This window comes from Mastacembelus armatus, chromosome 3, assembly GCF_900324485.2.
Source record: "Mastacembelus armatus chromosome 3, fMasArm1.2, whole genome shotgun sequence".
Classification (NCBI taxonomy): Eukaryota; Metazoa; Chordata; class Actinopteri; order Synbranchiformes; family Mastacembelidae; genus Mastacembelus; species Mastacembelus armatus.
In genome coordinates, this window is record NC_046635.1 from 6,851,982 (window position 1) to 6,863,982 (window position 12,001).

Here is a 12,001-nt window from a genome sequence, read left to right on the forward strand (position 1 = left end):
AAATAGTCTTCCCTTCAGGATTTGTATCAGGAGCCTTTAAAGCCAAAATCTCCTTTGATCTGTTGTCATGTTATGAGCTCTGAACTCTACTAGGAATGCTAAATACCTTGGCAGCTTTAATAGCAAGGCCTTATGGATGAAGACCCAGGTTTGCTGATGCCTTTAAGATGCCGGTGATGACCATCCAACTTTTCCATCTAAGTAGTAAGTGCAGTAGCTATCTTGTGTAATGAATCTAATGGTGGTATACAGCATCCGTATTTCTGTTTACTCTACCAGCAACTAAAACGCACAATTTTGTGTGCAGAATGAGCTGCATTGGCCTTCTGTCAAACATAATAATTTCATAATACCAATATTATTAATGGGTAACATCTTGGAAAACATTATATAGCTAGCAATCAACACAGGTGGGTTGGATCTTATGGCCCATGCAATCAGAAGCTTTCTATCGTTCGTTTTAATTCTATTCTTAATACGGCACAAGGTGCTGTACTTTGTGCACATGCGCTAGTGGTGTGCATACGGTAGCAGTACCAGTACCAGTAGCAGAAAGCAGGCTCACTTTTGAGGCATTGTTAGATGCACCAAGGCGTTCTAACACAATGTCATGCTTGACTAAAGCTCTCAGTGGCTGGGGTTCACAATGAGGGGCAGAAGACTTGAGGGAGATCCAGCTCAGGCCTTTTATACCAGCTACATCACCCTTTTTGGTTTTAAGCAGCAAACCACCCAACACCCCTACCTAACCATACTGACTTTGTCATGTACACCTGATTTTAATATGACTAAATCATGTCTGCTTATGCACTGAAAGTGAAATGTGTTTGTGACTTGTGCACAAATTTATGCAAAGACCATTGCACATCTCCAGCTAAAGAATATTTACAAGCATGCATATTTTTGTAGGTGAGTCATAAAGGACGACCTATAAATGTCAAGAAACTTACCCTCTTCTCTCTTTTGAACTAGAGTTGTTCTTTAGCAGGCATCTTCTTAATGTGATTATTGTAATCTATAAAGTTATATTAATAACTAAATAAAATCGTATTATAATCTAACTGTCCAAAAACCTATATTATTACACTATAAACTTACAATGTGGAACTACAGAACATTTGGCTTTGTTTGATAAATACCTTTGAAGATAACGTCCTGTGGAAGTTGTGCTATGTCGCGATGTAGAGAGTTTCTTATGTGTCGCATTTAGATTGTGCTTGGCTCTTACATTCTTGACATTTTCTTTGACAAATTGAAAATAATGGCAGTATGTTCATCTTGCAAATGTTGACTCTGTCTCGACAGTCATCCCAACCATCGAATAGCAACAGGAAATGGATGTACTATTTTTCCTGTGAAATTTTTTTTTTGGTAGGATAAGTAAATTTCCGGGTAAAATGTATTGTTGTAATATGTGTTACTGAGACTGTAAGTGGTATAATATTACAAAAATATTTTATAGTATTACTGTAATGGTATTAGTTTTTCGTGTGTGTGTGTGTATATATAACAGGCTATACATATATTTTAGTGTGTATAGAGACCATCTTCACCTTAAGAGGTTATGTGTGGATTTGTCAACTCTGTCAAAGATAAAATATATATATATATATATATAAGAGACATAATAGGAGGCTGTCAAATCACAGCTCAAGAAAGGACAACACTTTGATATGCATTAGAACAGGACAGGCTTTAGTTACCTATAACAGTGCTGGTTTGCACATTACCCACATGGATTGTTGTAGTGCTCTTTGAACAATCAGTCCCCACACCTCCTATTTTCTCTTCTCTCTACTTATGCCTCTCTCTGTTTTTGACTCTGCTTTACTCTAGTCCAAATCACAATCATTGCCTTCATATCCTGCCACTGTCTTGTTTATTCTGTCCATCTTGTCATCTTCTCCCTCATCATCCCATTTCTTCTACCATTGTCCTCAATCCACTCTCATTTCATATCGTCTCTCCTTGTTTACTGTTTTTCTTTGTGACGTGTGTGAGATGATAGACAGACCACTCTGCACACACAGTTAACAACAGTGAGCGAGCAAAGCACAAACCTTCAGTGTCTAGTGTGTTGCCAGGTAATGATCTTTAATTACAGCCAGTCCAATGCACACAGGCAAGCTAACAAGCTGTCTGCAAGCTTTTACCTTTTAAAAGACTTGCCTGGGGACATTGGCACATCATGCATACTTATGTCATACATCTTTACCTGTTAAATGTAACTTTCCTCTGGCATGGGGGATAAATGACACATTAAATCATAGTTTTCATAGTAGAATGCATATAGTTTTTAGGCTCACATAAACAAAATGATGAGGCTGTTTTGCATCCGTAGTCTGGAAAAAGTCACAGTTGTCCATTATAGAAGAAGAAGTTTGTTTGTGGTTTGCTTCTCATACCCTCTTAACCCCCAATCAGTCTGTTCTTGGGTCAGGTTTTTTCTCTTGTACCTCCAGACCTCCCTTTCACTTTCACTTCAAGTTGTTATTTTCTGGGATCAATATATAGAAAATGTGATCACACTTTTTCATTGATTTAGTAATAGAAATACAGTATAATTATCTTTCAAGAATCAAGAATATAATAAGTTATTACATCAGTCATTTGTTTATCATCCATTTAAAATATTGTCTTTTGAAAGGTAGTGAATTTAAGTGGCCCCAATACACTGGGCACCCTTTGCAATTAGCAATGCAAAAAAAAAAAAAAGAAAAAGAAAAACAGGGCTAATAGTCATCAGTCAGAATGAAGTACAGACTGCCAAGCCAGCTAGCTGTGTTGTGATTTTTGACAGGTGTAGAAGTGTGTGTTTGATCTTACTAACTTCAGCTTGTTGTGTCATTCACTGTGCAGAGAGAAAAAGTAACTTCACTGGCTATATTTTTATGAGTCTGCTTGACTGCTCTCTTCTTAAAGTGATCAAATACAGCAAACTTCATAAGAGTGAAGAGAAGGGGAGGGAGTCTGAGATGAGAGGCAAGGCTCATCTGCATCTGTATTTGAAGTGGGAAATGCAAATGGACCAAATGATCTGACAAGAGGAAAATGTGGATTCCGCTCTGCAGCTATTTGCAGACAGAAAAAAAAAAAAAGAAATGCTCTGTTTCCATTATTGGACAAGGCCTTTTACCTTCCTACAAAATGCCATCCTAGCAGATATTAAATAAGCCACCATAGTTCCATCTTGAATTTCCTGATAATCTCAAACCTTTCAGAGCAGCCATTAGTCTGTTTTGTTTGAGATTTTACTTATCTTCTGCTACAGCAGAACCAGTCACAGTAGCTGGTTGAAAAGCTGTAGGCTATGAGACATAGTTTGAAGATACATTTCAGCGTAAAGCTGGGAGCAAGAAGAGCCTCAACAAGCTCAGTCTGCCAGCTCTTTTGTCATTGTTTTTTAACGGTTTTTCTTCTCCGCTCTGCCTCCCGGCAAAGGACTGTGGCAGACTGAGGAAAGACTGGTAGTTTAGCGAAATCACATTCTATTCATGTTTTACAGACATTGGAAAATGCCAGTCTCCAGGCTTTTCTCATGTGTTGACTGTTTTGCTCCAGTTTCTTAGCAGCTCTTCATGTAGATGAATTTTTTTTGTCACCATAGTGGTGGCAGGCAGCGTTGCTTTAACAGTCAGGGATTGAAAAATGCACGCAAATACTGCTGCAAATACTTTCCGTCTTTGTGGCTGTCTGCCTCAGCCTGCCTACTAACATCTCCAAAGACAGCAGAAGAAGGGGAGGAAATGAGATGAGCAAAAGCTCATCTGCATCAACTGAAGCAGCAAATATAAATGCAGCAAATTAACTTCAATTGTCCAGAATTGATCTAGTTCTCAGTGGTGGGGAAAAAAATGTGTACCATAAATCCACCATGTGCTATATCTCCAAAAATCTTGTCAAAACAAATACAACATGTAAATCATGCCACTTTTTTCCTAAAACAACAACTTACTATTGATGAAAACAATGAGAGCTACAAGAGCAATAAACTGCTGACAGAAACATTGTCAGCAGGAGCAGTCAACCTGAGGGAAGCTACCAAAAAAAAAAACTAGTGATACCAACTAATGCTTCTTGCCCCCAACTGTTCTTGGTCAAAGGCAATAACTGAAGCAATAAGCTATTTTATTTACAAGGACACACACTCACTTAATGTTGTTCAAAGAACTGAATTTTGATGGATGGCAATGACCCTGAAATCAAGGGAAACTATACCCATTTGCCAAAATCTCATTGAAAAATGCATCCTTGGCGACTGCTCAATTTTATTTTTATTCTTTGTATTTTATGTCGCTGCATGTAGTTGAAGGGGAACTGCACCAATTTTACACATCAAATTGTGTTTACCAGTCTTTGGGCGTACTGCTGTATATGTGAAAAAAGGGTGTATAAAGCCTTTTGTGGCTCCAGATGGAGCTGTGCCGAGTATGATAAATTGAGTCAGCATTGATTGGTGCTGAAGTTTGAAGATTGAAAAAAAAAATCTACTGTAATCTGTTGAATTTAGAAATTAATGTAGTTCCTAACCTTTGCTTAAGGCACACTAGCACACTTGAATCTGCTCCAAATGGGGATCGGTGGTATAGTTGCTTTTTGTATAATGTGGGCAGCAGGTTTTCACAAGAGACAAAAATACCTGGAAAAAAAGGCTATATCTGCATCTCACAGCTGTCCAACAAGAGAATCCAACAATATTATATCTGTGTAGCTGTAATAAGAAGTACATCTACTAATTGTACATTTTTCAAGGAGGTGGTATACAAAGTATTTATAAATTAATGATATTTCCAGTCAAAATTAAAACCCTTTCATCTATTTACATTTGGACATTAACTTCAACCTGAATTGAAATGTATAGTGTAGCTATGATCTCCATATTACAGAGGATAATTGCTCACCACTACCAACAGAGCATAGATTTCCATTGCATCCCTGATGATAATCTCGAGGTGATGTTTCAGTCGAAATTCAATTTCACTCGTTCTCTGATAAAACCAGTGTTGGACATTGGTTAAGGAGTACAACCTGCGAGAAGAGACGTGTTTTACATCTCTGACGTGTTTTACAGCTTAGATGAAGGCATATGTTGAGGAGCTAGGAAGGCTTCAAAGGATAGGGCAGCTAGGTGTCATAGGCGGGCAGAGTGAGAAGAAACTGTACTTTGATCATACTCAACACTAAAGGCCAGAGCCCTGTTAGGAAGAAAAGAAATAGACTTTTGGATAAGAGGTCTTATTAAAGTATTTTTTTAATCTCTTTTTGAAGTGTAAATATACAGTACGTACATTCATATAGTACTTTGTATTTCTCACTAGTGTATGTGTTATTTCTATGTGGACATTAAGGGTTTGTGCACAACAGAAAATAATCAAATGATAATTCATGCTAATACATACCAAACTAAATGTCAATTCAAAGAATTTTGTCAAAACGTGGTGTCTGATAATACCCTTGTGCATGTTCTTTCTCCCAGGATGACAGAAATGGCATCAGTTTAAAATTTCAACAGAAGTGTAAACAAGATATTAAAATGCAAATCGTTGATACCACAATTGATAAATTCCACATCAGCTCCGAATCTGTGTGTGTGTTACTTCTAAAGGAAATGTGTGTTTATGGGGCATCTTCCTGATCGAGCAGACAGAGACAGGGATGGGGAATAGATGATAGATTTTTAGAGGGAGGAGAAACGAACAGGACATGATAAGGGAGTGCAGACCTGGAGGATCGACAGTGGGGAATAATTGTGATCTTTTACTACTGAAACTGCAACAACAGGAAGGGAGCAGAAATGGTGTGATAATGAGAGGAGACTTGGATTTTCAGCTGTGGTAAATGATCAGTCACAGCAGTGAGGCAACGCACTCTACTCATTTTGTCCTTTTAAAATTCCCCTCTACCTCTTGTTTGCCTAACGAGTTTTAGTGTGAATGTGCTTTGTGTGTGTGTGTGTGTGTGGTCACTGGTTTTCTTTGCTTAATTTTGCAGTTGGTTCCTTCTTGTCTGCTCTCTTTCCTCCCTTTATCCTTATTTATTTGTCAGAGCTTGTGTTCAGGGACGTTCCTTGTCATTCGTCAGCGTGGCCCATAAAACACACTGTCATGACTGACTGGCCACGCTCCAAACTCATTACCGATTGGCTGACAGAGCGGGTCACTCTGTTCTGCTCTGCTGTGTTTGACTCCTGTTTGCCAGACATTTCAGGCTCAGGAAACTTTAAATGCGGTGGTGTCTTTCTTCGCACTCCTCTCAGCCTAACGCTCAAGGTCACATGAATATGGATTTACCCTCTCCTTCCAGCACACATACTGATGATGAAGTCTAAGATCTACTCAGAGGGATTATAATTCATAACGTAGGTCTGATCTGGGCCGTCACTCTGTTCTGTCTGTCTGGGTGTGTGTTTTAAGTTGGAAACCAAAGGGGAGGATGGGAGGCTGAGGCGGAAGGAGAATGGTGTGGGGGGGGGGAGTGGGTAAGAGAAATAAGAAAAATGAAGAGTACTACTGTAGGAGCAGAAAGCTGAGATGAAGAGTGGAGGATGGAGAATAGATGATGATGGTGGAATCAGGGGAGGTGGAGCTGAGTGGGAGGCTGTCATGTAAGAGAAAAGGGAAAGAGACTGGGAGATTGGAAAAGGGCGACGTACAATGTTATTGAGTTTCTGTTGCGGTTGATCAGCCATATCCATTTCATCATATTGAGCTGGCTACAAGCCACAGTCTGCTGCAGAAAATTTGTCCTCATCAATGTGTATATACACAAAGTATGCTTCCATGGTGTCTGTGTGTGTATCCATCTACACTGTGTGTACAGTGCGTTCATATGTGTACTGTATATGCAATTTTGCTTTAGCTGAGATGAGCATATTCATACTGTACTAAAATGCTTCTTACTTTCAACTGATTTCTATTTCAGCGTTTTGTTTTGTTTTGTTTTTTTTGCTGCAGTGTGACTGACACTACATCTTTTATTTACTTCTTGTTTAAATCTTTCTCCTACTCCCTGTCTTGCTTGTACTTTAATCTGTAATCTGATTAACCCTCTTGCTTTCTTTCATTTAAAGAGTCAGTCACGCATCAACCTATTCTCACCCTGCTCTCATTGTCATTGTTCTCACTGCTTTGTATGTTTTTCACTCACAGAAAACAACAAGGCACCTTTACAAAGGTCTCGCTCTCGGCAGAATATAAATGTGGGTTCAGCAGCGGTGAAAGCTCCCTCTGCCAAGGAGGCCCATAACGAGTCTATGGGCTATCCATCTGCAGCCAGGTCCAAGGCTGCTGCATGTTCAGAGTCAGAGCACAGGTACAGGAACACCCTGGGTAACAGCTACGGGCTGGACAGAGAGAGGGCAGTGGAGAAAGAGATGGTTAAACCAACTGAGAAAAAGACAGAGGTTGAAGCAAAGCCCCCGGCCTTCCAGCCAACCTCCACTGGTGCTGCTACCAGCAGCTGTAGCACCAATGGAGAGTCAGATGTAGAGGCTCTCCTGGCCAAACTCAGGGCTTTGTGAGTTCATTTTTTGTTCTGAAATTACAAACAATGTGACCCACATGTGATTGAAAAAGTTTTTCCTGTGAACTTTTGTTAAGAAGAAGAAAATGTACAGGAGTTATTGAGAAAACACTGTGAAAGATTAGCCAGGCTCAAATAACAGGGCAGTTACATGTGAATTAAAAAGTACCAAGTGTAACTAAGGGAAGCTTAAGAATACATTCCTTATATTATTGCCTCTTAATTTGAAGACTATGCTTCTAACACTTGATAAAGAGAGGAAAGGGTGAGTAGAGAGCCCTGCAAACTAGTTGCACATTGGCCCACAGAATGTCCACCAATACAAATTTAGTTAGTGCACACTGTCATTAATTCTATTTATATTTCTACCTTGTCCTGCAAAGCGCACTACCAAAATCATTTGACTATTATAAAACCCTGTTTGTGTTAATATATGACAGCTTTTTCTCTAAAGGTAAATGATGCAAAGTTTGTAAGCACTTTCACTATAATCTGGACATATGTAATACTAAATAAAAATTAACTCACATTTCACATTGGTATTTCCTAGATTTCTTTCCAGCTTTTATGTTACACATTTATGTTCTCTGCATTTTATTAGTCATGCACATTTATGATACATCTGCATTTATTCATTTCTTGAGTTTTTTTTTTTTTTTCATGTTTTCTTGGAGACTTTTTCATTCATTGTGGGGGTCTTAAGATATCTTTTATATTCAAAGCAATGATCTGATGGTATATTCCCCAGTTTTTTTTTTTTTTATTCTTTCACACTATATATACAGTGTATACAAAAGATTAACACATAAGAGGCATGCCATATAGTTAGAATTTCACAGATTGTAACTAAATAGAATTCATTTAAGGTAATTAAGGTTACATTACAATCCTCATACATATCTCCTACAAATACTCATATCTTAAGTATATGTGTTACATGTATATCTTTATTTGTATTATTCACTTTTATAGATTCCTTTACAATAAAATAAGAGCATGAAAAGTTTCTTGTCTTATTTATGAAAAGTTTGTGAAAAGTTTCAAACATGACTGAACTTCACACATCCATATCTCTATGGCTCACTGCTTTTGTTTTTTCAGTATTTATGGTCATCATACCTTAACATAGACTTTGTTAGTGAAATGTAGATTACATTTTTACTATGACTATTGTAAAATAACTGCAAATAAATTACAAATACAAGTACAAATACATGCAATCTAATGAAAGACTAAAAACCCACAGTTGGATAGTTTGATACAACACAACTGATACAGGTGCAAAATACTAATATTAATCTGTGCCAAAATTCTCCAAAGTGAAGACTTATTCAGATATTGACTTTACTCACAGTGCTGTTTCTTTCCACAGCCGCTTGGCCGTCACTATCCATGTCCGTGAGTAGTCCATACAGACGTTCTGTGTGCCGTCCAAAATGTATGACCCTGGCTGTGTGGGCTGACAACCTTAGAAATGTGTGTGTTTCTTGGTCAGTACATGCCATCCTGCTATCTTGGACTATATTCATACTTCTAGTCATTATTAGTGACTTACTGGAACTTTTTTTATTTGCAACCTGTAAATGACATTTGTATGTTCATCTGTTCTACCTTTTATTTTTAAATTTTTATTTCTAAAATGTGGTAACTGGGCTATTCTAAAATGCAGAGTCTTGGGTGAACATACAACTTGTAGAAGTTTTATTGGTGTTACTCTGCCTGATTTGCTACATAATGAGCTCAGTTTTCTAATGATTCATGAAAGCTTTTGCTCATAAAACGCTACATAATCATGTGTACACCTAATAAAAAGCCAGCTTTATTACATCTTCTGTGCATCTGCATTGTTAAATTTTCTAAATAAAAATTAACACCTGACTCAAAGCTTGTGAAAAACACGTGAGTGTTTATCAAGGCTTTTATTAATTAACCAGGACATTAAGAGGGATTGTGCTGAACAATGCTTCCTTTAAAACATAAATCAGTTGAACATACATATATAGTAGGTAATATACAGAGAGAAGCACCTGCCAACCAGTTAACCTAATGTCTTACAGTTTATGTCGTCTTTGTAGCCTGTCAGCTGGTGAATATCGTCAGCTTTGGGAAAAGCACAAATGTCCCCACCTGGAGTAAAGCCAATCACCTCCCCAGTTGAGTGCATCAACTTGGGAGGTAAAGCTGTTGTTGTTACCCAAGCTCCTCCAGCAGCCTTAATTTAGCTTTAGCTGGCTGCAGCACGATTTTTACTGAAGTGTTTAAACTCAAACCACTTTCCTTTAAGGTTCTTCATGGCTTTCTGTGAGGATGTAGCAGCAGTCATTTTATCCAGCATATCTGTATAGAAGAAAGTTCATTTGTTTTTCCCTTTCTTTCCAACGCCACTGACGATTATCTGCATTTCTGAGTTGCCTATGTCCTTTTTTGTGTTTCCCTAATGTTATTTCTAAGAGATTATGTGTGGACATTCTCCTTTGCCTCATGTGGCATTTCTGAGGATGTGCCGTGACCTTAATACAGTTAATGTGTTGTACTGTACACATACTTAAGATTCTTACCATTTCACCAAAAATAGGTTTATAATTTTTAATTTAGGCCTTCAGTCTGTCATGTTTTTTTGTGGAAATACACACAGTCCTTTAATATGCAATATCGTGCTACATAACAGGTTGCGTGTGTGTGTCATGCAGCAACAATTGACTAATTGTCAATATAATATAATTAACTGGAATACATTTTGTCCAGAACAGGAGTATGAACCTGGAACTGCATAGATACTGACAATACATTTTCTTTAATTGCCTGGATGTTTTCGAGATCTAAAAAATGATTACATTTTCTTCCAGCATCTGTGCAGGTCTGTTTATTGGAAAGGCAAGCAGGAAAATGGCCAGCTAAACTCATAGACACTACAAATTGAGAAGAGAAAGTGAGCATAAGGAGGGAAGGATCTTGTTATGCTAAGGGAGCCTTCATAACTTACAGGTCTGTGTTCCAGCCATGAGGTTTATCTATGGGCCTAATAAAGTGGAGCAAAACATATTGTGTAGCAGATTGCAATCTGGGCTTCTTTGATTGGAGATGAAGTTAAAAATGTGTCTGAGGATTTGTAGAGGAGGGGGAAAGTACAAAGCAGATTGACACATTTGTCACTATTTCTTTTTTCCCAAGAGCCAAAGAGTGAGCACTGCAGTATTTATAACTGGCTGTACACATCATACTGTGGGATTTTATGGTGCAAAAATCACTTTCTATTTTCAGGTTGTTTGGCAGAATCATTTTGTAATCTACTGCTGATGGTGTCAGTCACAGTTATAGAGAGTTTAGGGAGGATGTAGTCATTCCCATCCGTCCTCTACAAAATGTGTTGATGTGCTACTAATTTGTCTTGCCAAATATGTTTACGTGGAAATGTAATTGCTTGTCTGGATTACTCTCACTGGCAATGCTTTTTACAATCCAGAAAGCATGCAAAGCAGCAAGTCAGCAACTGCAGCCCTCTGTTGATTCAGCCACAACATCAGAATCTGAAAAACTTTATTAATCCCTTGCGGGAAATTATTTATTGCCATGTGATCACCTGCGTCTTAGTACTGTTCACTACCCATTACAGAAACCATGCAGAAATTTAAAGAGAACTTTAGGTCAATGTTAAATGACTGTAATGGGAACTGACCTGTGTAAACAGCTTTATTGATTAAAATTAAAATACACCTGTTCCATTTAAGAAGTGAGACAAGCAAATAAAAGTTATGACAAACTGTAAACTCATATACTTTCACAGACAACACAGAAAGGTAGGTGAATAGAAACACTATGGCACAGTGTTCCCATTCTGTATCTTACTATATGTGTGGTTTTTCACTTGCACTAGGTGAAGATGAGGTTAAATATGGTTATACATTGAAAAGGTCAACATTTCCTGCCTCAGTGGCTTTTCTCTCCAGTATTGAAGATCAGTGTTTCCCTGACCTGAGAGGTTTTAGTTTCCAGGAAACTGATTTAGTTCACAGTGGGCCTTTTGTCCTTAGTGTAAAGAGTTCAAAAACACCAAATACGACCATTTCATTGCTGTGTTAAACAGCTTACATGCAGATTGCATGTAGTGACTGTGTCACTAAATTTGAGTACTACAGGGTGCTCACATGCAGGTCACAAAGTATGTTATTTTTATCCTTTTTTGCTATCGTGAGATGTTTCAAAATGAGAAATCGTCACAGTTCCCATGTCTGCAAATTTTAACAAATGCCTGAGAGCAGCATTACATGTCCTATAAAATCCATTTGCCAATCCAAATTATTCCCACAGTAGAGTAACATGTTTAGGGTGTGCAGCATGAAACATTTTTCATTCTTTGTGCTGATTTATATCTGTATGTTTAAGGCATACATTTTTGCATTTGCAGTGTTCATCAATCCAGACATCTTTGGGTTGCTTTTGCTTTTCACTCCTAATACATTTAATAACCAAAAAAGTGAAG

The 12,001-nt window shown here is 37.9% G+C and overlaps 1 protein-coding gene across 3 annotated transcripts in view; it reads left to right on the plus strand.

Moving 5' to 3' along the window:
• LOC113138094 (protein diaphanous homolog 3) overlaps nt 1-8,102 on the plus strand; it is a 140,279-nt gene extending 132,177 nt beyond the window's left edge. For all 3 annotated transcript variants that reach the window (XM_026320237.1, XM_026320239.1, XM_026320238.1), the window contains one exon: nt 7,149-8,102. In XM_026320237.1, the coding sequence (XP_026176022.1) occupies nt 7,149-7,519 (371 nt within the window). In that variant the 3' untranslated portion in view covers nt 7,520-8,102. The remainder of the gene's footprint in view (nt 1-7,148) is intronic.
• Nucleotides 8,103-12,001: the final 3,899 nt, after the last annotated feature.